This window comes from Podarcis filfolensis (genome assembly GCF_964270895.1).
Source record: "Podarcis filfolensis genome assembly, chromosome: 4".
In the NCBI taxonomy this organism is placed as follows: domain Eukaryota; kingdom Metazoa; phylum Chordata; class Lepidosauria; order Squamata; family Lacertidae; genus Podarcis; species Podarcis filfolensis.
The window spans coordinates 49,236,665-49,263,266 of NC_139607.1; the positions used below are offsets into that span (position 1 = coordinate 49,236,665).

The 26,602-nt window shown below is 42.5% G+C and overlaps 1 protein-coding gene across 7 annotated transcripts in view; it reads left to right on the plus strand.

Moving 5' to 3' along the window:
• The window catches only part of LOC310761779 (cystathionine beta-synthase-like), a 30,420-nt gene extending 15,096 nt beyond the window's left edge, over nucleotides 1–15,324 (plus strand). For all 7 annotated transcript variants that reach the window (XM_083611943.1, XM_083611946.1, XM_083611944.1 and 4 more), the window contains exons 4-16: nucleotides 63–197; nucleotides 3,155–3,234; nucleotides 4,276–4,407; nucleotides 5,067–5,136; nucleotides 6,385–6,476; nucleotides 6,890–7,021; nucleotides 8,342–8,426; nucleotides 8,889–8,994; nucleotides 10,347–10,421; nucleotides 11,388–11,522; nucleotides 12,204–12,312; nucleotides 13,314–13,398; nucleotides 14,731–15,324. In XM_083611943.1, the coding sequence (XP_083468069.1) occupies nucleotides 63–197; nucleotides 3,155–3,234; nucleotides 4,276–4,407; nucleotides 5,067–5,136; nucleotides 6,385–6,476; nucleotides 6,890–7,021; nucleotides 8,342–8,426; nucleotides 8,889–8,994; nucleotides 10,347–10,421; nucleotides 11,388–11,522; nucleotides 12,204–12,312; nucleotides 13,314–13,398; nucleotides 14,731–14,903 (1,409 nt within the window). In that variant the 3' untranslated portion in view covers nucleotides 14,904–15,324. The remainder of the gene's footprint in view (nucleotides 1–62; nucleotides 198–3,154; nucleotides 3,235–4,275; nucleotides 4,408–5,066; nucleotides 5,137–6,384; nucleotides 6,477–6,889; nucleotides 7,022–8,341; nucleotides 8,427–8,888; nucleotides 8,995–10,346; nucleotides 10,422–11,387; nucleotides 11,523–12,203; nucleotides 12,313–13,313; nucleotides 13,399–14,730) is intronic.
• Nucleotides 15,325–26,602: the final 11,278 nt, after the last annotated feature.

Below are 26,602 nucleotides of genomic sequence, written 5' to 3' on the forward strand. Positions count from 1 at the left end.
ACAACAGTAATAAGGGATCTTCAGTCCATGTTCTAATGTGTGAGCTTGATGTGAAATTCCAGTGGCCAAGTGTGAGTATTTCAATGCTGGAGGAAGTGTCAAAGACCGAATGTCCTTGAGGATGATAGAAGATGCAGAAAGAGCTGGTACTCTGAAGCCAGGAGACACACTCATTGAGCCTACTTCAGGAAACACAGGTGAGGAGAAGCAAATAGCTTTTGTGCTTTTTAAAACGGCCTTTCCACACAACAAAAGACACCCTTTGTTTTATCTTTAACATTACATTTGTGCCAGTACTGTGATATGATCATCCACCTCCATAGAATGAATGCAGAGGTGGGATGGGGGGACAGCTCTGCTACATGGATCCCCTTGACACCAATGCCCTGCTTGTCTTTGATCATTCTTTCCCCACATCATCATCATCATCATCATTATTGAAGAAATATGTGTGCTTTGGAGCTGGTAAAGTGGTGCACACGGTTCTATAACAGCTTTAAAGGACATTTTAAAACAACCACAAATTTAAAAATAGGAAAGTTTCACAAATGGAGATTTCTCCATGGGACGAGGGCTGCAATGCTTTAAGAGCCTTTTGAAGATGTCTGTGAGTTGTCACCGCTGCATATACAGGCAGCAGGTTCATTTAGGAAGCAAGGCTTTATGTAGCAAAGAATGAAACCAAAAATAATAAAAGTACATTTTTCTTAATCACCCAAAGGTGATTTTTAAATATGCGCACATAATATATACATGCATGCATACATAATTATATGAATATTGCATATGCATTCTGGGTAAGTGCACCCAAAGGATCTCTTCTCCAGTTCCTCAGTCTAAAGTGTGAGAAGATCCCATTGGCAGGTCAGTGTGTCTCCTCGTGCTTCCCAAAGGGATTACATCCTCAATCCTATTCATTTTGTTCTGCCCTGGCATGCTGAATGAGATCACTGTGAGGAGGAGGAGGAGGCACAAGGTGGAGCCCTTGCGATCTCTGTGCACTTCAGCAGGTCTCTCACTTCACCCACAGCAGTGGAAATCAGTGTGCGTTGCTCCTGTGCTCTGCATTGTATTCCTGAGCGTTTGTTTGATCTTGGTCAAATATAGCGTCATTTCTATAAAACTCCATTGACGACAAGGATATGGAAACTCCGGGTGGTGGGCAAATCCACCCATTATTCCCCATAGCAGAGAAATCCATGATTCGTTTCTGAATCCGCTTTGCTTCTCCTCTTGCACTGACACCTAATGCTAAAGCCCCAGTCGGCCTCCTCATCTCAATGAGGGACAGCTGCCTTGGCCATTCATTCCCAATGAAACCTGAGTGCACAGCACAAGCACATTGCAAACTAGTCATGGGAAGGGCTTAACATCTGTGCCGTTTTTGTTCTGCACACACACGGATTAGGTGCAATTTGCTTTCATGCCCTATACTATAGGAAATACAATTATCCCCTTTGTTTCTGCTTCGCTTGTTAGAAAGAGACTACTCCAATCTCTTTTTTCCTGTAAGCATGCTGCAAGGCTTTATGATCTCATCAACCTTACTCCACCGAGTCTTGAAAAACATAAACCGTTCTTTTATGCTTCTCAGCGTTCCAATTTATTCAGATCAAAGAGCTACAGAAGTCTCTGCGCAGTCGTAGGGTGAACCGGTGGCCATCTTGAAAGTGTAATTGAGCAACCCCCATGGCTCCAGCCAACAATTTTCTGATATTAGAAACCATACCAGACCCTGCTGAGCTTTGCGAATGCACTAGCAGTTTTATTGCTGCGCCACATCCTGTCTATCTAAAAGTCAGGGCTTGGAATGGACCAAGATCTTGCCTAGGACTTGGGCACTGCTCTGCTTCCCCTCTGCCATTATGATCTTCTCTCATAGGGAAGACAGGAGGCGGAGGGGGCATGATGTCTAAACAACTGCCTCCTTTCCTACAGACCCCTCCAGGTGTTAAGGTCAACAGAGGGGACCCATTTGTTAGTTCCACCAGTTCCACCTCCCTCAGAAGTCCATGAAGTGGTGGCCTGGGAAAGAGCATTCTCTGTGGCAGCCACTTAGTTGTGGAATTCCCTCCCCACAGAGGTGTTTGTGGCTTTTGCACTATACAGTCGTACCTTGGTTCCTGAATGCCTTGGAACTCGTACATTTTGGCTCCTGAATGATCAAAAACCGGAAGTGAGTGTTCCAGTTTTCGAACCATTTTCAGAAGCCGAAGGTCCGGCATGGCTTCTGCGGCTTCCAATTGGCTGCAGGATGCTCCTGCAGCCAATCGGACCCGTGCCTTGCTTTTTAAATGGTTCTGGGAGTCAAACGGACTCCTGGAACTCATTCTGTTCGAGAACCAAGGTATGACTGTACACCTTTCAGTGAATGCTGAAGACCTACTGCTTTACCCTGACCTTTGACACTTGAGATGTGTGCTTTCAGAACCTACCCTATTTTGTAATCTGTTTTAATTTTCGTAACTTGACTTGGGACCCGCTGGTGAAGAGCAGGTAATGAAGACTTTATTATAAAGTTGATGATAATAATGAACATTATGGTAAATAATAATAATAATAATAATAATAATAATAATAATAATAATAATGTCTTTTGAGGAAACCCGGTGGGGTGGCTTTAACTAAGCAGTCAGCAGGGCAGATGGGAGAAAGGGCAACTGAGCTTCTTGTATTCTGATTTGCTTCAGAATTTACTGCACCTTCCTCCTGCACGATCCACTCTGCTCAGGTTTACTTTCACACCCACACCATACATTTAAAGCACATGGCTTCCCAAACAGAATCTTGGGAAGTACAGTTTATCCCTCACAGAGTACAATACCTAGTGCTCTTAAACTACAATCCCCAGGTTTCTTTTTGCTACAAATGCATGTGGAATATGCTTTCAGTGTATGGTGTGGGACTCTAGATGCAGTGTCGCATCATACAGCTTGCTTCATCCTGTCTTAATGTTCTTTGGCTACAAATATCAAAGATCCTCAATGGGATACTTCAAGAGCTGTTCCCTGGTTTCTTTTCTTCAAAAAGTGAAGAAAAGTTGCTCAGTTTAGAAGTGGGAAAGAGATGCGGTTGGAAACATCTGCTTATCTTGCTACTGTTGAATAACTCCTCTATTTGTCTTGTTTTTGTTTCCTTCATACTTATCTACCAGGGATTGGAATTGCCCTGGCAGCTGCAGTGAAGGGCTATCGCTGCATCATTGTAATGCCAGAGAAAATGAGCATGGAGAAGGTGAGAGAGAGAGAGAAAGTCCTCCTGACTGATTTAACATAAGTGGCCCAAGCCATGGTCAAAGTCTGTTTTGATTTGAGCTGCCATGGTTTCTCCCATCCTAATGCTTCATAAAAGGAAAACTAGACACCCCTGTGCGTTTGAGGGGCTGTTGCAAGGCTGTTGATCCTTAGCGCCTCACAGAACATAGTGAAGCCACTGCCGGATTAGAGTATCACCATTACAGATAACTTGAAATTATTAGATGTAAAAAGCTGCCATGTACTATGTCAAAGGTTGTAATCCAATGCCACTTATGCCAGAATTCAGGAGGAATCACACTCATGGGTTTCCTTGAGCTCCAGGGCAAACAGATGGCACAGAGTTTATTTTCATGCTGGGCAGTAGCTTCATGTGTTGCACATCTCCATGATGCACACACAACTGCCCCGAACATGGAAGTCAGTGGGAAAGCAAGTGGCGCCCTCGTGGAGCTGGGAGATGAGGCCCCATGATTTCTTATAGTGTAGATTATGCTGAATTTCTCAGTGTAATTTCAATGATGTCACAGAACTGTGTGGCCGTTCCTTTGCATGTGCAGATTTGAACTCCTTGTTTGAAATGAATGGAACAGCCTCCACACAGAAGAGCTTTGTGAGCATGTTGGGATGCATTTGGGAGCTTGGATCTGAGTAGTTATCTTCAGCGCAACTCATGCTGCAGTCCCAGTCACATTTTCTGGAAATCAGTCCAACGGAAGATGGCGCATACATTGTACTTCTACATGCATAAGTATAGGGACTGCATTGTCACTGTGAACCAGCATAAATCTTCTTACTCTGCCTTGTGGTGGCTACAGTTAAACCAGCAGTGGCATGGGGGAGTAATATGTTGCTGTTTTTAATTAACTTTTTTTAAAAAAAACTTGCTTGCCTGACCTTTGAGATAGACCGAAATTTAAATTAAAAACCCTTAAATGTGCATTGTATATGTTGTGCATTTCTTTTTTCTTGTGAAAGACTTGGAGGGTGGAAATATGGAGTTTACCTTTCGCCCCTCCAGGTGGATATCCTGAGAGCCCTTGGGGCTGAGATCGTAAGAACTCCCTGCACGAGATACGACGCCCCAGAATCAAATGTCCGTGTTGCTTGGAAACTGAAAAATGAAATCCCAAACTCACATATTTTGGATCAGGTAATATATTCCTTATTGAAGTGCTTTGACTGAATTACTTGCTTTTTAAAAAACAACAACTTCTACCCATTTAATTTGTTGACACTAGCCTGTGATTCAAAAATATGTGATTTCTAATGCGTACCTTTAAAAAAAAGTCACAGTTTCTTAGTAAACATAGTTTGCTTACCCTTCTTTCAGGCATTTGGCTGTAGGAGTAAAACAAAGAAGTCCACAACCTATTGATAGACTCATCCATGTTTGCTCTCTCTCTAACTCTGATCTTGCTAGGCTTGGCGGGGGGTGGGGTGGGGTGGGAACTAAACTGTTCATTCTAGGCATCATTCCTTCTGTTTCCAGTGTTAAGGTTTTTATTGCTCAACTTGAATGGAGAGGGTTCAGGATGAGGAAGAGCTGAAGAGCAGCTGGTCTCTCAGCTGATCTGATAAGGGCCCTGCTGCCACTCTCTGTCTCTCTCTGTGCTGCAGCCAAAATGATCTCATGCGCTGCTTGTGAACTTCCCAGAGGCATCTTGCAGACCATTTTGTTCTGATCTAGCAAGGCATTTCTTTCCGAGAGACTTCATGGTTATTATCTGTCTGCTTTCTCTACAGTGTTGCATTTGACCCTATCCATTTGACAGTAACTTTCCCTTTCTTCTGTTCCCTTTATGACAATAGTACAGAAATCCAAGCAACCCGCTGGCACACTATGACACCACAGCTGAGGAGATTCTGGAGCAATGTGATGGTATAATTAATAATTATTTTAGGGATAATCATGCTGCTCAGCTTATATTGTTTTACAAAGATGTCTTTAGAAATGGTCGTGGATATAACCACCGTTGCCTGTTCTCACTATTGAATTGTGCCTCTCCTGATTTGTAGGAGAATGAAAACCATGGGTGATATTCGATGAAGTTTTATACAGAGCACACCCATTGAAAGGAATGTACATGACTAAGAGAGCCCCATTAGTTTCAGTGAGACTACTCTGTGTGCAAAATTAGTTGAGGTGCAGATTACTAGCTTGTAGTTATTGCCTTTTACAGTGAAATGTATTAGGGGCGCAATCAAATATATGCTTAAGACTCAATGGGTTTGCTTACAATTATCTAATCCTGATAGTTAATTAATTCCACAAGCAGGGGTGACAACTTGAATAAAATATGGGAGGAGGCAGGTAAGTCCCCGCCCGCATAATTGACCACAAGACACACACCCTTTGAATGGCAATGTCCATCAACTTGGGGGGGGGGAGCCGACCCCTTCAAGTATTTTAGGGGGGGTGAAGGGACCTTGGCCTCTAGGAGTTAGCTCCTATGTCCATAAGTAATTCAGTAAGTACCATTAGTGGGCAGCATGGTGGGGCATTGGCACTGACCTGACTTGCTGACAGCTGAATCACCACTGCTTATTTGGAGGTAGAGAAGCAAAACAAGGAAGGAGGAGGTGGTTGTGTTGCAAATTTACCAGCAGGGACAACCCATTGCTTCTAATAATGCATTTACATGGTGCCAACTTCCCCACTGCCTCTCCTCTTTCCCTCCTGGTAAGCAGTAGCAGCAATGACTCACTCACCGGAAAGTCATGTAAGTGTTGCCATCCCAACATGCAGTGATAATTGCACAAACGTAAAAGGAAACAGTTCCTAAAAGTTCCTAGTTAAGAGCTACCACAATTTCATGCAGCTATTGGCTTACTCTAGTGTATCACACAGTCAAAACGTAAAGTACGAAGGGCAGCTCCATTTCCTCAAGCCTGCACTGCAAAAACACACCAGGAAGTTGTAGTCAATGAACAACAGTTTATTTTAATTAAAGCTTCTTAATCTTAAATGCTTGTGTTTTATTTTGGCGTGGATACTGTTCTTACTGTCAGTGGACCATTAATTAAGGTTGCATAGGAGTAGAGCTATGCATTTTGGAGCTTGGGGAAAGGTATGCTGTCTGATTGATTGATTGATTGATTGATTGATTGATTGATTCTTCCACTGCAGGCAAAGTTGATATGTTTGTGGCTGGAGCTGGAACAGGAGGCAGCATCTCTGGAATTGCCAGAAAGTTGAAAGAGAAATGTCCTGAATGCAAAGTAAGTGAAAAGGCTGGTTTGGCTTCGCTCAGACATCCAGGCCCATGGGAACATCATTCATGCCATCAGGGACCATCAGGGCCTGGCGAGGAGGTCCAACACACATCAACTTTTTGCTTCAGCAAGGAGATTGTACGGACATACATTTGAATTCCCAAGTGTGCCAGACTCTTTCTGCTCCTGAAGGAGTTGCGAATACCAGATGCACACAGCTAAATTCTTATGCGCAGTCACCATGCTCTCACACAGTAGCATTTACATGTGCCCCTGAAACCTAGGCCTCGCCCTGACCAGGCAAGTGCAGTTTCCTCTTTGCTTGAGGGTTCCAAGGACGGGATACTCATTTTTGTGTGAAGTTGTTGGTTGTTCCTTTATTTTATTTTTTAAATTAATTTGTTAATTTTCCTTCACAGATTGTTGGAGTGGATCCTGATGGCTCCATTGTGGCCCTGCCCAGCTCACTGAACACAATATCAGCAGAGGATACCACAATGGAGGTGGAAGGGATTGGACACGACTTTATCCCAACTGTCCTTGACAGATCTGTAAGTGGCAGCGTGACGAAGATCAGGAGCTAGAGAGATGTCACTTGACTCTGAATGAAAACTTTCAGAATCACATGAAGTGCATTAAAAGTTGCTAAGGGTGGTTGATTCATTGACTATGTACATGGCAGCTGCTTAAGACAAGGCCATTTCCCACGGCTGCATTTCAAGTCACATTTGCACATTGCTGTTCACGCTAGAGCAGGCATAGGCAAACTCTGGCCCTCCAGATGTTTTGAGACTACAATTCCCATCATCCTGGACCCCTGGTCCTGTTAGCTAGGGATGATGGGAATTGTAGTTCCAAAACATCTGGAGGGGCGGAGTTTGCCTATGCCTGCACTATAGTCTTCCCCAAGCCGCCACCTTCTATTCATGAAGTTGTCATCCACTCATGGGCTGTCATCTGTATATGAGCAACAGCTGTCTAAAATGTACACATTTCAGCTTAACTGTGAAGTGAATGTAGCTTACATTTTCAAATTAAAAGGAAGTTGATTCGAGGAAAAGCACATCAAAGTGCAGTATTTCTCAAGAAACTACAGGATAGATACGGATTCTGGCTAATTTCATGTGCAAATGGCTTCCAATACCAGCAGTGGGAGCGCACTGGAACCAGAGTTGAATGGTAGCAATGTCCACAGCCCTAGTACTTATTATCATCCAGCAAAAGCCATAGGAGAGACTCTGCTGCAGCATCTCATATAACCTTTAATCATAAATTGAAGGGAAATGGCCTGAAATTGATTAAAACAGCAGTGTACTAACACTGCAACCAGACGGTGATGATAGGCAACATTGCGGTGCTTTTTAAAAGCTGCCTGATCCTGTCCACGTTTACTCAGAAGTAAATTTCACTGGCTTTGATGGGACTTAATCTCAAGTATGTGCATTGGATTGCAGCCTAGCTGAAAATGCTTTGAGAGAGGCGTACTTCTGAAAATATTTTTGTCCCGCTGATAACAAACATTTTCCAGGGCTGCAAGTGAGACTGTATTTGTATATCCCACCTTATCTTTGAAAAGTTTAGGAAAGTTAAAAACAGATATAGCTAATCTGTATTGAAATTGTCCTTTGTTTTTTCCGGTGTTATGCTTTGCTGACTAGCTGTACGAGTTAATCTGGTCTGTGACCGTTTAATAAAATTTGATTTGATTTGATATAGCTAAGCTTACTGAAAGGAAAAAAATTATCCTCTTTGAAACTGCCCTCAACTCTGAAGAATCTGTTGGATCTCTGCCTATCCCATTACGTGTAGCAGAGGTGCAGGACCCAAAGGCCCCTGAAACCTTAAAACTCCATATTTTGTTTCTTTTCTAGGTGATAGATCAATGGTGCAAGAGCAATGACAAGGAATCATTTCTTATGGCACGAAGACTGATTAGAGAGGAGGGCTTGCTCTGTGGTAAGCATTGCTGAAGATCCATTGTTTAAATCATACCCTTCGCAAATGGCAAATGACTTCTTGGAAAGCATTGTTCAGAGTCTGAGCATAAAGGTTACCTAAGGAACCAATTAATAGTCTGATTTAAGGGCCCTTTCACACAATCCTTATTTTCATGCCGTAAGTATACAGTTGCTAATCATTTACTTGTTGTGTAGAATCCATGTCTTTCCTTGAAGTAGTGTTGTGCAGATATTGCATTTTGAGCACTCAGAACTCTATACACAGCTTAGAACTCTACTGATTAAGAAAGACATTTATCCTTGATTTTTTAAAAAATGCAACAACAACACTGAACACTAGCAAGGCTGCCTTCTTGCATCAATGCCCCACTGTTGGCTCAGGAGATGTTGGAGATGGCTGTATCAAAATCATTGTTTAATTGTTGCTCATTGAGTAGTAATCTCTTTTTTCCTGTGGCAGGGGGCAGCGCAGGCAGTGCGATGTCTGTGGCTGTGAAAGCTGCGAAACATCTGAAAGAGGGCCAGCGCTGTGTTGTCCTCCTGCCTGACTCTGTAAGGAACTACATGTAAGAGACAATGCTTTCTTTCATTTCTGCTCTCCTGTCTACAGAAGCCCATGGGTTGAAAACACTCAGACGTATGTGAGAGGAAGGATCTGTGAGGATAGCAAAAGAATGTGAGCTTGTTGCTCTCGTACCACATTAACAGCAGTGAGGAAACTGTCAACAAAGAAGCAGGAAGCGAGTTTTATGAGGGACTAATTCTGTTGATACCAGATACTTGTAAATCGCTAGACATAAAATTACTTTCATTTCAGTGATATGGAGGCGAATGAAAAAAGACAACTCCTGTTATTGTTACATTATCGCATGGATAGTGTTATGAAAGTTTTATAGCTCTTAGCGGAAGAAACAGAAGTCTTGCAAGTCATATCACCTGTTACGGATTTTAGTATATGGTTCACACCCAGCCCAAGTTTTTCTAGAATGACTCTTGGGACCTTTGCACACTTATCATTTCTAGTGGTCTAGTTGTGTATGTGTGCGGATTGTTTTTGGCATGCTGCCACATGACGCTGGCATCATTCAACTTGTATGAACTCCAAAAACCCGCTTTTCCTTCTACCACAAAAACCATGACATTTGTGAAAGATTCAGAATAGATACTCAGTATTTTCATTGGTGTGTTGTTTGTACAAGCATAGTCCCTGTTTCTGCGTGGAGGAATTGTGAATTGGTGGGTATGTTTTGGGGCACATCTATTTTGTACCACTTTCCTCTGACCTGTGGAAGATATCAGTTTGAAAACTCAGTTCAGAGGAAAGATATAGGCAGTTAGAGGCTATGGTACTGAGTCAAAGTACTGCCAATGACAGCATGCATTATAAGATGCAGACAAAACTTCATCACAATATCCAGGTTTGCCATAACTCTGGCAGGCATGCAGTTCCACTTTTAATATCCTATAATCCCACAAGATTAGAATTCTGGAATGCTAGGCACTTGTACACACAGAAAAAGCTGCAAAAGGAATACCCTCATGCGGAGGCTCATAACTCTGATGTTTATTGGCTGGAGGACCATAAGGGGTGTGACTATGGCCACAGAACATTTCTCCATTGGGGCACAACCTGCCATTCATGTGGGAAGGAAAACCCATACTCACTTTATAATAACAGTGACATGCGACCAAAGCTGCAGGCAAATGCCTACAAATTCACTCTTAAAAATGGCAGATCAAACAGCAACTATGTCACTATTAATGGCAAGTGTGGAAAGTCCCTTAATGTTCAACTCAGGGCTACTTAAAGACACTTACATTCTATGAGTGCCTGAAGGTTAGGCTAGTCCTGTAATGGATGCTTGGATGAAACACCAAAGTCTAACACAAGGTCTCAGTCTTTCTTAATTATCTCTAGGTCTAAATTTTTGAATGACAAATGGATGGTCAAGAATGGATTTCTAAAAGAAGATGTGGAAGAGCATCATCCTTGGTATGGCTCAGAGTCGCTACACTTGTTAATTTTCCCTGACATAAAGTAAAAGTAATCTGAATGGCGGGGCAGGAGAAGGCAAAGACTGTTTGTTTGTACCAGTGATAAAAAGATGCCTTAATGCTTTCACTTTTAAAAAATGGAGTCCGAAATAGCTTTTTGTTGATGAAATCCAGATGCGCTCAGGAGGAGTGCATCCAGGCTGATCTTCTGGTTGAAGCAGGTGTGTGTGAGTGGTGGGATCACAGACTGCAACTAATCCTTTTTGATCCATCATGATTTGCATGACACGCTCTGTCTAATTCTCTTCTGTGCTTTGCCATGCAGCATGTACAAGGACAGGTGTATTATGAAGCATAAGGATAGTCGGGCTGGCGAATATTTTTGTCCCAGTGTTGCATCCTTGTAGATGGGACCATGATGGAAAACATCAGGTCTGGCTCCAGATTTTGGAGGCGCTGGACACAGTATTCCTCTCCAGCACCCTAGTGCCTGCCATGTGAGCCCCCACAGGCATTGTGGTACCTGCCAGCCTCTCCCTTGTGTTCATTTGTGGGGCTTCCGTGGTGGTAGCACTGTAATAAGCTGGGAGCAGAGCTGCTGCCCAAGTGAGTGAGTCCACTTCTGAGCATCAAGGGTGATGCTGTAATGGGCTAGGAGCCAAGAGATTTCTTGCCCATTGCAGCACCTGTACTAAGTGAGTTAGTGTGTATGTAAGCAGGAGGAGGGAGACTGGGGTGGTGGGTAAAAGCTAGGCATCAGTCCCAGTGAGTCCTGGCAAATGCCCCACTATGCCAGGTGCTGGGCCTGGAAAATATAATGTAGGAATCTGTCCTAAATAGTTTGCTGAGCTTCAAACCATTTCCTTAAGTCCTTTCAAAATTTATGTGTGTGTGTATAAGACACAGAGCAGACTGCTGGGGTTTAACACCACTTGCTGTCCTTCCTGCCCCCCCCTTGTGATAGGTGGTGGACTATCAAGGTGCAGAAGCTAAGCCTCTTAGCCCCTCTGACTCTCCTCCCAGATGTGAACTGTCAAAAGGCCATTGAAATCCTTCGTGAGAAGGCGTACGACCAGGCACCGGTTGTTGCAGAATCAGGGTAAGTCTCTTATTCGCTGAAGCCTCATTCTAACAGTCTTCAGGAGAATTCCACAATTCTCACTGTATAAAGCACTAATGAGAAACAGCCTATCATTGACATACTTAATGAAATCTTTAAAGAAATACTTGGCGTAATATGGGCCTTAGCCGATCTATTGCAAGGACAGTGCCTACGCATGAAGGATTCCTGTAGGCTTAGCAGCAGGCATTGCTGCTTTGTACAAGGAGACAAAGCATCAAACTCCTCCTCCCTCTGTGCCACCCTCCCCACACAGCTGGCATAGGGAATCCCAACCAAGAGCTATGTCACATCCGCTTTGGTTCTTATAGTCAAAGGACCTAGAACTCTTATTGGTGGTGCGTTATTGAAAAGCTTCCTTTGAGAGTTTGTGACTTTTGGAGCATTTTCAAAGAGCCCAGTTACCTTAAGTATTGGCCTGCCACCAGTCAGGCTGAATAGAAGGGGCATTGGTACTGGTCTAATTCTAAAAGTGGCAGCCTTGCATGCCACTGAGCCACAGCAGATGTTGCAGAAAGTGAACTCCCCACCCCACCCATCTTGTCTTGTGTCTCTCTGTATATGCATGAACTGCTGGAGCTCTCATCTCCGTGCTGTGAAAATTCAACTGCATTCATTTTGCTTTTTTTAAAAACCAAACAACTGTGTGTTTTCTTGAAGACTCATCTTGGGGATGGTAACTCTGAGCAACATCCTCTCCTCCGTCCTGGCAGGAACTGCCCAGTTCTCAGACCCAGTGATGAAGGTCATGTATCAGCAGTTTTCCAAGGTAATGTGTGCCCAGTACCTGTTTTGGAGTTGCTGCCTAGGGCAAAGGGTGAGGATGGGAGATTCAGGAAATAAGAGTGAAAGCTGAGGTAGAAAGGACCCCAAGGATCCTCTAGACCAGGGGTCGGCAACCCTTTTCAGCCGTGGGCTGGTCCACCGTCCCTCAGACCATGTGGGGGGGCTGGACTATATTTTGAAGGGGGGGGGAATGAACGAATTCCTATGCCCCACAAATAACCCAGAGATGCATTTTAAATAAAAGGACAAATTCTACTCATGTAAAAACACACTGATTCCTGGACCGTCCACTGGCCGGATTGAGAAGGCGATTGGGCCGCATCTGGCCCACGGGCCTTAGGTTGCCTACCCCTGCTCTAGACAATTCCCTGCAATACAGGAATCTTTTGCCCAACATGGGGCTTGAACCCATGACCCTGAGATTAAGAGTCTCATGCTCTACCAACTAAGCTAAGGAGGCTGATTTCAAAACACTGGAGATGCCAGAGAATGAACCCAAGATATGAGTATTATGGGTAGGTTCAAGTAGGTTGTTGTCTTGAGATCTTGCCTCATTTCAGATGGTTCTGTTGCTGAAGCACTATAGGACAGGGATGGGGATCTGGTGGCCCATTGGATGTTTCTAGACTACAACGATCATCCCTGACCATTGGCCATGCTGGCTGGGGCTGGTAGGAGTTGGAGTCCATCCACATCTGGAGAACCACAGGCTCCCCAGCCTTCCATAGAGGAAGTAACACAGAAACAGGATCCTTCATGCCAAGACACTGCTGGAACATCTTTTCTCCCCCAAGAAAACTGAGGTCATCTAAGCACAACCTCAGAGGGAACAAGGTGTACTTGACATGGAGTGTCCATCTCATACCTTACGTCTTCCATGTGGTTCCAGCAGTATGTCACTACTTTATGTCAGACTTTATGTAAACTGGGTCCTAGATGTCTAGTAACAATTTGATTCACTTTATGTTTGGGACTTTATTACAGATTAGCCTGGATGATACCCTTGGAAAGCTTTCACACATCCTGGAAAATGATCATTTTGCTATTGTTGTGCATGAGCTGGAGCAATGTAAGTAGCTTTTCTAGTAAAAATAAAAATGTCATACTACTAATTGTGTGCATATATACATACACACACACACCTAGAGATGACCTAATATGCCCTTCGAACCATGAAATAGATATGCATGAAAGGCATCGCATGTATATTAGTTTATTATTTGTTAATTTATTGCATTTATAGCCCAGCTTTTTTCCAAGGAGCTCAAGGTAGCATTGTAGACATCTGCAAAGGAAAGCCTATATGTCTGGCTTTCCTTTACAGACATCCATGCCTAATATGTGGACACTGGAGGTGGTGCCATGTGACTCGTGGGGGTGGGGGCACCGCCAGCTCCACAGCTCTATTTTATGGGCAAAGGCGACTTCGCATTTGTCTAAATTCCAACAAGCCTCCATCCATTGTATTTGAGAGATGCCCACAGTTCAGGTTTCAATGACCATCTAATGAAGGAGTTCTTAAGCTTAGGATCAGCTACACAGGGTGGGAGTGACCTTTCAGGTATGTAGGTCCCAAGCTGGTTGGGGTGGGATTGTTAACAGCATAAAGAGAGCCCTGCTGCATCAGCCCAAAGGCACCCTGGCCAGCATCCTATTTTCTCAGTGGACAGTCAGATGCCTATCAGAAGCCCACAAACAGGACCCAACGGCAATAGCATCCTCTGTGTTTCCCAGCTACTGGCCTCCAGAGCTTTTTTTTCCATCTGGAACTGAGTTCCGGCACCTCCTTGTCACATTCTGGCACCTCATTGGTGTGTTCTGGCAGTTCCGTAGTGTTGCAGTGCCATCCCCCTGCATGACATTTGGGGTCATGTGGCACCTCTGGGGAAAAAAGCCCTGAACATAGCCATTGTGGCTAGTAGCCTTTTCTTCTGAGAATTTGTCTAAGCCTCTTTTAAAGGCATCCTAGCTGGTGGCCATCAATCCTTCCATACTTTAACTGTGAACTGTGTGAATAAGTACTTCCTTTTGCATGTCCTGAATCTTCCAGCATTCAGCTTCATTTCATGGCATGGTTAGAGAAGGAGAAAAACTTCTATCTGTCCATCTTCTCAATGTGCATAATTGGACAGTGGTATGAAGGAAAAAGTTCCCAGATGCCACAAATAAAGATAACATTTCCTTGTGGGCAGACCTTTTTTCCCAGGGAGAACTCACAGGAACTCAGTTCTGGCACCTCTCAGGTGGGTGCCATTGCCATTCTAAGAGAACGAGGGAGGTGTTCATGGTTAGATCCAGCGCCTCTTTTTCTGGAAAAATAGCACTGCTTGTGGGTTTCCTTGAATGGTACTCTGGAAGCATCAACAGTATGTAATCTTCCTTCATTTATGTCCTCTTCCAGACAATGCAGATGGCAGCTCATTCATGAAACAGATGGTATTTGGTGTGGTCACAGCTGTTGATCTTCTCAGCTTTGTCACCCCCAAAACCAAGACCCAGGAACGAAGAGATGCGACACTGGAATCAAATTCTTCTGAAAGAATTTTCTCCATGGCAGAATCTGTGGAGAAATAGCAGAAGACCTTTAAGTATAAGGGTCTGGTTTTGTTTTCGAGTATGGCTTTCTATTTTAGAATTAGCATTGTATTTAGGATAGTATTATACTAGTATCTAGTATTTCTATTTTAATTTGCCTAGCTGTTCTTGGTCTGCTATGTTCATAGCTATGCTCATCCTAAATGCCACCAAGGGAAATAATTTGGGATCAGGATGATTGGACAAGATCACATACAATTAAAATAAGTAGCTATTCTGTGATAACATGTTAAAAAAAATAAGATTCTTGGGAGGAAGCAGTAGACTAAATGGATTCTCCTGTGAGGTTGCCTTGTTGCCTTAATTTTTATCTGACATTTTGTTGTTTGCATTAACATTGACTGGTAAATGCATTTCAAAATCTGCTGGCAGAGCAATAAAGAAATACTACAGATGCAAAGGCTGCCTGACTTGATTGTAGAACTGACAATAATACTCTTTGCCTGTACAAGGGAAGTGTGAACTGGGACTGTACAGATGGATGAATGTTCATAAGCCCCCTTTCCCCCAGAGAAAGCCTTCCTGCTGTTATGGTTGACTGCTGGAGGTGTATGCTGCTACAACTCACTGCTGCATCAACGTCTTGGAACATTTTTGACCATGAAAGGTTCCTGGGCATAGGAGACCACGTGCATGCCAATGGTTACTACCTCTAAGAATCTGACAGTCATAGAACTGCCATAGCAGGGTGGGGCTTAAGGAGATCTGATTCTGGTACAGATAAACACAGCTACATGTTGATGACTTCTGTAGCCCACCTATGAATAGCAGTTTGAGGAAATACACATAGTCTCGATAGGTGAGTCCCAAGGGCCAGATACAGATACTTAGAGGACCACATTTGCCCCCCTGGTCTGAGGTTCTTCATACCTACCGTAAAAGAACTACCTATGAAGCACAATAGCGACTAGATTACTTCAATCTAGACCCCCAAAATTAGTTGCGGTTAAGTCCCATTGAGAGTAATTTCTATCTGCCTTCACATCAAATGGAAATTTGAAAGCAGCTTTATAATTACATTTAATTGACCTTTCTTGCAACCCAAGGTGTTATATTCGGTTCATAATGGTAACTCCCCCCCCCCCAATATAGTAGAAAACAGAACAGATGATTTTAATTCTGCAGAAGTTCATAAAGCAGAGCAGTAAACAGTAGACTTGCACTCTTAAGTGCATAGCGTCAGAACTACTTAGCTATATAATGACAGTCTCCAATGTAGCTTTCTGTCTTTGAGTAGACTGGAGAAACGGGGGCCGTGATCTACTTCCTGTTGCTCAGTCCACCTTTTTGTGAAGTTGAGGAACTTCCTTTAGCAGAAAGAAGGCTGAATTCAACAGCTATACTGGCCATTGATTGTGCACCTTTTCACCTGCAATTTGTCTGTACCTTTTTCCTTTTTTGGTATGTAGTTTCTCCTAACCAAGCACTTACCTTGTGAACAAAGATGTAGGTTTAAGATGCTCTGAACAAGCTGCTGTGCATGTGTCAGCCAGCATTAGATCCCACTGCAAGGAGAAAAGGTTCACCCACGAAACATTCAACCACATGTGAGGTTTATAACTGGATTCCACTGTGGATTGGTTGGGGATGGGGAATGACTGGCCCATACAAGTAAGGAGGCCAGTTGTCAACACTATATGCACATACCTATATGATGCTGACAAGGGAACCTATCACAGAGTAGATATGGGTACACTCTCCCCTCCATCTCTCAGTATGGGCAGAAATGCTTATCTGCATCTTGTATGCCACCGCATGGGTTTTACTCCATGTGAAAGTAGTTGTATAAAACATCCATTTGCACGCATGCATCTCTGGACTGAGCCCACCAATGGACTGTTCCAATGTGAACATTTCCCATGCATGAAAATTCAGATATTTTAAAATGAGGGTCACTTAATGCTGCTCATGTGGATGCTGTTTACAGCAAAATGGCACTACATATTTTTGCCTGGCTAGACAATCAAGACTTCTCAGAAGTTGGCATGCTTATGAATGTGATTCACAGACGTGACAGGAATTTATGCAGTCGTTTTAATGGGAGCTTTAACTACGTCTCTAAGTACGCACATGAAAATTGGTGACATCGCTGACAGAGTGCTCCTTACAATGGTAGCGACACCACAATAGCCAGGTTAATTAGAAAAGCCTTTTGTATTGCTGGCTGTACACAAACTAAAGATAATTACACGTGTTCATTCATTGTGCAATATGTGAACAGATATTCCCTTTTGTGTTTTTAAAAATCCTGGCTCTTACTTTCACCAGATATCCTGTTAATTTTTTATTCCAATGTATTAACAGTTCAATACTCAGCAACACATTCCTCTCACAGAACTACAGGTCCCAGAGTTCTCTGGGAAGAGAGAATTGCAGGTCTATGAGGGTAATAGTGGTCTTTGAAGAACTCTCAGCACCCTTAACAAACTTCTGTTCCCAAGATTCTTTGGAGAAAGCCATGACTGTTTAAAGTGGGACCGTACAGCTTAAATGTATCATGTAGACTTGTCTAGGCTCAGAGAGTTTCTTTATGGGCTAAACCAGACAGTATAAGAGGAATCACATAAGGAACGTGGGATGAAAGTATAGATGGTGGGTTTGTCATGTACAGGGGTCAGCAAACATTTTCAGCAGGGGGCCGGTCCACTGTCCCTCAGACCTTGTGGGGGGCCGGACTATATTTTTTGGGGGGGAAAGAACCAATTCCTATGCCCCACAAATAACCCTGAGATGTATTTTAAATAAAGGGACATATTCTACTCATGTAAAAACACGCTGATTCCCGGACCGTCCACGGGCCGGATTTAGAAGGCAATTGCGCCAGATCCGGCCCCCGGACCTTACTTTGCCTACCCATGGTCATGTAGTTTGGCCGGATCAGAATCACCATGATTATTATCAGAATTGCTGCACGCCTCCTCAGTGTCTGCTATTTGCAATGGGATCAATTGGAGCTTCCCTCCATTTTGAATAGAAGGCATTGGGGAGTGATTACAACTGGGAGCATGGTGGGGCCAAAAGTTTAGAGGCTCCTTCCTTCATGCCCCGTCCTGGACAGCCTCGCCTGCTCCACTGTGCAGGGCCAACTACACGACAAACGCCATGTCTTGCTTGACCCAAGGTCATGAGACAAGCTCATTTCTCCCTCAACCAGGCAATCTTTTGTGATTCAACCCAGTCACAGGAAAGGGGCAAATGTTAACTAGATAACTCGAGGGACGGGAATGGTGTGAGGTTTGCAGTTAAAATAGGAACATGCTTAGCAGGTAGAAGCAGATTTTTAGCAGGTTAGCCTACATTTTTCCTGTGAGGTAAAAAATGAAAAAGTCACTGCTGCCTTGTCGTCTGGCAATTATTGCCCATTCTAAACTGTGGACTGACGTGTAATTCCACGTGTACAAAATGTTAAAATGTTGTTGCGGAATGGCAGGCTATTCTGAAGAAGATAAATGCCAGTGCATTTGTAATGTGCCAACCTGCATCTTGCCTCATCCCTTGCTGCGCAGTAAGCAACAGTGACCCAGCTGCCAGGAACCAACCATAGCAGCTCCATGCCACACATTGAGCCACTTCCATCCCCCTCCCCTGATAAAATGAGGGTAGTAAAACCTACTTCTTAATCAAGGCGATTATATAGATTATATGGGTAAAAAATGGAGACAAGATAAAGCAAATTTGGATCTGCTTGGCAAGGGTTTAAGGAACTATGGAATAGTAAACAAGGGACAATTAACTATAGTCCTGTATAGTTACAGGATGTACTTACATTAAATTTAAGACACTTTCTTATACAGATAAATAGAGAGGATCCCAGCTGTTAGAATGCAAATTGTAAATTCTTTCTGCTTACATAATATGGAATATGAAAACTCTTTTGACAATAAATAATACTATAATAAAAGACCCACTGGGAATAAATTAGAAAGGGCTCTTAGCTCCTCCCAGCTGTTCAGATTTATGGGTTTTCCCTCTGTTGTGACATTATAAATAGCATACCTTCCAGCTGAACAGCTACTGAGGAAATATCACTACCTGGGGACCAAACCACTTGCAACACCCACACCTGAAGCCTATCCAGGTAAACTAAAGCTATTTCCCCTTTTCATAGATCAGCTAAGCATTTGACCCAATGCATTCCCCTTTATTATCATGGAATAAAGTTAGAAATGCTTACTGCATCTGAAGGACAGTTTGCTGTTTTTAAGAAATAGAAAGAGCTGCACAAGGTCCTTCCTTCCTTCTGCAGTACAGTGGTACCTCGGGTTAAGTACTTAATATGTTCCGGAGGTCTGTTCTTAACCTGAAACTGTTCTTAACCTGAAGCATCACTTTAGCTAATGGGGCCTCCTGCTGCTGCGCCGCCGGAGCACGATTTCTGTTCTCATCCTGAAGCAAAGTTCTTAACCCGAGGTACTATTTCTGGGTTAGTGGAGTCTGTAACCTGAAGCGTATGTAACCTGAAGCGTATGTAACCCGAGGTACCACTGTAATAGGTTTTTAACAGAATGTTACCAATTTTTAGCACTCCTCAAATTTTATGAAGCTAAGGCTTGGAAATTTAATACATTTTAAAACTGTAGTTATATATATATATATATATATATATATATATATATATATATATACACACACATACACACACACACACACACAGACATATATATATATATATATATATATATATAACACACACACACACACATATATATATATATATATATATATATATATATATATATATACACACACACACACATACACACAACAGAAGGAACGGGGCCCAAAGGGGTTGTAAGTGGCACTTCCTTGTGCAAGTGGTCCGAGTATCATCGGAGACTGGAGAAGGCAACTATCAGGAGCAGCATGTTGCTTTGAAGGCAATCCATTGGGAAGTGTACCCTGAGCTCCAGTGTGGCTGATTCAGTGAGCCAATCCGCAATGTGCTATGTAATCAGTGTTTGTGCCCCTGGTGTGAGAAAATGCTATGCAAATTGGTGTTCTACTGAGAGAGGGCATTAGCTCAGTATTTAAAAAGGCAAAGTTGGGCGAGATAATAGAAAGCAATGAATGAGCAAAAATTGCTATGCTGCTAAAAGGACCTCTTTGCATTTGATCCAGAGTAATGAAGCCTAAGCACTTCCTCTGCCTGCTGCTGAGCTGCTGCTTCCTACAAAATGGTGACTGCAAGCATCACAGGCCAGACTGTAGTGCTGTTCTCTGCCTAGCTTGTCCTGACAATCACGAAGCTGTGACCCGTAAGGACCAGTGCTGTCCACGCTGCATCCCTCGGTGCAAGTGCCCTGCGTTTCTGGAGGAAGCTTGTATCCAGGAAGGCTACAAAGATGGCTTCCTTCTCCTGGGACAGTCTGTGATTATTGACTTTGGGACCCGAAAGTGTACCTGTGGAGAAGATCATAACATTGTCTGCGCTTCCACTTGCCCTAAGATTTCTCCAGCTTGCAAGTATATAGGAAGACCCCAGGATGGCTGTGGAATGTGCGCTTGTCCCACTGATGATGAAAATTTTGTACCTGCTGGTGAAGTCATTGAAAGAGAATGTAAAATTTGTAAGTGTCCCCCAAATGGGGGGCAGCTTCAGTGCACCTTAACCCCTAAATGCTCGCTAGGGTAAAAAGTGCCCTGTATCATGGGAGCTGGGTGGTGGTAGTTCCATAGCATTACTAAATAAGCATCCTGGTCTTTTAGGGAATACAGTAGTAGAATTTTAGCTCTGAGAGGGACCTTGAGGGTCATCTAGTTCAGAGCCAGAATCTTAAAGCTACATCAGCTCTCATGAATGCCACTGAACTTTTCCTAAGAATTAAACAGTTACATAATCTATGGTATTATTTTAATAAAAATAATAATAAAGATTGGAGTTGAAATATGTTTGGATCCTTACTTAAATCATTATTTGGTTGAGGCAAATATGGGAAATGCTTGGAATTTTGAAAAATAACTGTGATAATAATGGTTAATAACATATTATATGCATAAATGAGGAAACTTTGGCATACCCAAATGGGATGCAATGGCTAAGTGGCGCCATTAATTGGCTTTCTGTAAAAGCAAACATGGCAAGGTTTTATGGTTTGGGATATTTTGGTGTGTTTTTTGCAATTGTTGTTATGCCCCAACCCAGTGAGGGGAGTCACAACTAGTATGTATTCTCACTCTTCACATTATCTACAAAAGTACAGTGTATAAATTGCTTGGGTATAATGAATAAAGGGAAGTTCTTCTCCCTCTGTCAAAAATACTAGAACTTGGCAGCAAATGAAATTTCATTGTCTGGGGATTCTGAAGCAGCAAAAACATGTCTCCACACAACACAGAATTCATTTATGCAATTCATTCCTAAACGTTGTAGTGATTATCATTAGCTTAAAGGGCATTAGAAGCGGATTAAACAAATTTGTGGAAGACTTCTCTATCAACAACTGTTTTGAATAATGCTAAATGGGGTCCTTACGTTAGGGATGGGGCACCTGTGGCCCCCCAGATGCTACAGAAGTCCATCTCCTAGTGGCCAGGACACTCAAGAGTTTGTTGCATTTCACATATGCTAAAGTGAACAGCGAAGCAATTAGCACTACAGTGGCACCTAGAGACAGTAAGCAAGTATGAAATCACTGACAAAGGAGGACAGCACATCACCATCCGTGCATTCCATACACTGAGAAAACGCCAGGAAGAGAACCCCCAAATGCTTGTGGGCAAGATATCCATGAACAGAACTGCAAAAAAGCAGCTGCACATATTGAATGCATGCACTCATCTTAAAGCTGCTGCTTTAACAAAATGAACAAAATGGGTTCATAGCAACACGAAAGACTACAATCCCCCCCCTTTTGGTTTCCAATATGGGCTGCTCTTGGCTAACTGGATTGTTTTTATTACAATACAAGGGGGACTCTGCCACCTGCTCTTATATACTCTTATATATACTGCACTTATATACTCCTCTCCCCGACAATCCCTCCACAAGACACTTGCTTGCTGAATCAAGAAATCATCCCAGCGTCTCCCTTCTGTTCTGAAGTCTGGTCTGCACGTGTTTTCAACCTCACCCCCCCAAGTCCATGCCTTCTTCTCCCCTTTCCTTTCCCGCAACCTCCACCTTGTTCACAGGCAAACTCCAGGGTCATCTCCCGCATCTCCATCCTCCCACACATTGCAACTACTAAGCACCCTTTTCCCGTTCCACCCAATTATGAAGCCACCCCTGCTCCTTCATCTTCACCCCATTCCCATGCCTCCTGCCCCCTTTTAGCAACCCTCCTTTGCACTCTCCCATTTTCACCTTCACCCTTTTCCCTCCCTCTCTCCAACTACCCCTTCCACACAGAGCACCCCCCTTTCCATACCAACCTCCTATCCTGCAGCTCCCTTTGCGCAGACACACAATTTTCACCACCCCCCTTACCAACTCCTCTTTGCATAGAGACAACCCCCGTTTCCATGCCTCTTCCCTCCTATATCACACTTCTGCAAATATATGTTACTGTATGTTTAAGATTAATAGAGCAAGGCTGTTTGTTTGTTCAGCTGCAGAAGGTTAAGTGATGGATGTTGCACCTGTATGGGTGTTTGCTTGATAATAAAATGCCTGTCCTAGATTACTGCATTGAATTTGGAACTTTGGGCTTATCCACACTTCCTCTTGCCCTGGAGAAAACCGCTCTTTAGTGCTCAATCAGCACAAACAGCAATTTGGGTTTTCCCTGGGTTGCTATTTGTTCTGATCTATTGCTAAGGAGTGGGTTTTCCCTTGGGAAGAAGCAGGGCAAGGGGAAAACTGCTTGGACCTGTGCTTTCCAGGCACAGCAGAAGTGTGGATGAGCGTTTTGTGTAGTAGAGAACACATGGTACCATAAATGAAATGAAATTTGAGGACTCTTACCTCTCACTATGAGGCAGCTGAGTGGAAGAAGGGAAGGACTGAGTAAAACAGGGATGCAACAGCGCTGAAGGGGGAAGGGGTTTTCAGACAATGGCAAATGTCTGAGGAGAGCAAGCTGAGTGAGATTCTGAGAGGAAAAAAACAGTGGTCTAAAACAAGGTTTGAATACAGCAAGAAGCAAGTTGAGAATGATTTTGCTGTGCTGGCTTTCTGATGTTGGCTTCTGTATCATAACCATCTCTATTATTTCTCCTTGGTAAAAAAATTTTTAAACCAACCAACAGACAAATGCCTCAGTGTTTCTCCCTTCCCAATCTATTCAGATATTTCCTGTTGTTTCCTGTTGCCTCTGTGTCAGTCCCTTCATGCTCCCATGCCACAACCATGGCTGTCGTGTAACCGGCCTTTTTTACGCTCCTGCCCTGCCTTCATGAAAATCCAGGATGCTACAGATCCCCCGGTTGGGTCAGCATGGTGATGGACTAGTGCAAATATAGTATTACAATATTAAATAAGCTATCTATCACAAAGAAATAAAATTTTAAAAGCAAGGGCATTTGATTCTCAGTGCTGCATCTGCATGAACGTTCAGTAAGCAGTGACTCTCAAGTATCTTAGTAACAGGCCCCATAAGAGTATTTTGTTTCAATATTTTATCCACATAGCTACTACCATTTCTCTTGGGAGTCAGTATTCTACAAATATTGTGCCTGAAATCATACACAATTACCAGCTGGTGTCATCAAACTCACTGGGGCTTAACTTCTGAGTAGATATGCATAAGATTGCCCTATTATGAGCCTAACTGGAAATTTAAAAAAACTAGCTTGGGATGGGGTAGGACCTTCTAAATGGTCATTTTAAAGGACTTAAAAGTTTGATGTCCCTTTCACTTTTATTTCAGAACAACAAAGAGAGAAAATATTTTGAACTAATTCATTGCATAGCTTTTCGTTAAGCTTGTCTACAATTAAAAACACAACATTCCCAGATCAGTAAGAATGTTGCATTTTTCCTCCTATAATCTAAATAATGACTTGTGAAAAGAAACATGCAAAATATTTTCCAACTTAAAGACCTGGGGAAGGATTTCCAAACAAAACTGATGTACAAAAGAAAAACAAAATTGATATCTGCATTATAGAGTACTGAAACAGGAACACAGTAATGTGACAATTGACCTTAATTAAAGCAATGTGAAACTTTACTTTTAAAACACAAAGTGAAGAAATCATGCTTTGAGTTCAGAGGTTTCATGTAAAACACATTGATGAATCATAATTATTTTGCCATGCTGGTTCAAATATTTCATTAAATGACAAAACAAACTGAACAACTAAGTTTATCAGAGTTTAGATTTTAAAGATTGTCAATTATGAAGATAAAATATTTCCTGATACAACTGAAGACATGTTTTTTCTCTCTGCCAAAATACACAGACTCTAACAAATGGCAAGTACCCAAAACATAAGGATTAGATACTATAACTTTTTTTAGAAATGGGGCTCCAATGACTTATTTTGCAGACAAAACCCATAATCATTCATCCTACGTAGGTTATGGACCTTAAAGTCTAGCGTGCTTTCCTTTGTATTTCCTGCATCAACAAACCAATATTTAAATATGCTATAAAGAGTCTACTTTGTATAATGCTGTTATCACAGGCAGACAAGCACTTGTAAAAGCAGTTGTCATTGACCTATATAATAGCCACAATCCAAAGGAGTGGGCATATGAATGAGATGGAACCACACACACAGTCAAAAGCCTTATATAGTTGTCACTGAAGCAAAAGTCTCCTCAAAATGTTAAACAAGTTTAAGAAAATGTAATTTGGGTTTGGTAAACACAATCTACTTCCACTTGTAATGGCATTCCAATGATCAGTAACATCCAATGTTTCAAAGAGAAAGTAAAGCACATTAAGTATTGAGAAATGGATGCTTAGCACATTTCTACCAAATGTGATACATGTAATTGAACACACCATGATTGGCTGATGCAGCCTGAATCTCATCATGAATCCTGGATTAGTGGTCCACTTCTGGGTTCCTTTGTAGAGATACTACCTCATTAAAGTGATACTAACTTTCCTACAGTTGAACTGGAAATCCCAAAACATATTTTGTACCTTTCTCTTCTACTACAAGAATTTTTAAAACATGTCCTTTTGACCATACATGGCCGGGCTACAGTGCTATCCCAAAAACACAGCTCAAGCCTTCTGCCCTGTTTTTTGCACATTAATGGCATAGCAAGCATACAGCTAGTTCTGGACACCTACTGCAGAGTTTATTTTTCTTAACCGTGTGAGGCATTCAACTGAGTTTTACTCAAAGGAGACCTGCTGAAGGTAAGGACATGATGACTAAGGTAGGTCCATTCATTTCATAAAGTTCGACTTGGAGTAAAACTAGAATGCCATTCTGTTTTGGTAGATCAGTTTACCATCTCAGGAGAAGGATGCCAATACATACACCAGTCATAAATAATAGCACCATTTAAAGACACATCAAAATAAACTACACTCATTCATCTAATGTGATGATTGAAAATGATTACTTAGCTCGCATGTATTTGGATATCAAGTTTTGAAGGGTTTAAATTCTTCTTAAGTCCAGCAATGCTTTTCCAAACATTTCTGTGGATAAGAGAAAGTTTCAAGGTACCTGGGCAGAGCTGCAATTTCTAGCTCAGTGCTGCTATAACTGTTCCAACCAACTGCAATGAAACTAAACAAAAACACAACTCAGCAAGGAAAGGCAGAGCATTTGCCACCTCCCAGTTTCAGGTATATCAAGAATTTGCTTGTGCTGAAGGGTAGAAGACCCATGTCCAGAACTCAGCAGAAAGTTGGAGTTCAAACCCAGAACCATCAAACTGATATCCGTCCCAAAGATACTGATGATTTGCTTAATGTGGGATTGTTTTGTCTTCACAGAAGTCACAGCATATTAGTTACAGGCTGGCATGCTCCAAATCTGACATTTCTAGATCTGTTAACCATGGCTGTGAGAACAGACATGTACAAATGAATTTAACATTAAAATATATACTTCAGAGGCTATGAAATAAATGAAGAATGGTTTGGTTTCCTTTTGTTAAATAAACCTGCATACAGGGGAGGCCTCTCTTTGAAATTCAACAGCATTTGGCTGATTTGTATTTTAAAAGGGCATACAGTGGCCAATATAAACTCATGTCATGTGGAAAATACTTTGCACAGTAAACTGTTTGCATGCAGGTAGCCCATCACAGTGGTTTTAATCCCTACAGCCCAAACTGGGGGGGGGGGGGGGCAAAAGGGTGAGAGCAGATCCAAGTGTGAGCTGCAACTGCCCTCTGTCTTGTACTTAAAATGGCCACAATCTACCACCTGCAAATATGTCTTGGGTACTCCATTCTACATGCCTTTGCCCCAAATCCCCTTTACACTTTCAGAAAGCCTGCTTTTGCTCTGAATTACATTACAAGCATTTCGAGTCTAGGCGTTTTACAAATGAAAAGAAAATGTTGCTTTGGGTCTTTCTCTTGCTAACACTTTCTAATATCTGGAAGAGAGAGTGGAAATATGCAGCTAAAACAGGGAAACGTTTTTGTATAAGAAAGAAAAGGGGTATGAAGTGCTACTGAAAAAAGTCAAGAAAGGGTGCTATCCTAGGTAACTATTTTAAAGCCAATAAAACACAATGAACAGACTACCATTAAGCTATGGCACGTTCAGATGCACAAATGTTCGTTGCATTTCATTAGCTCTTTCAGTGGTGGTGTTTAA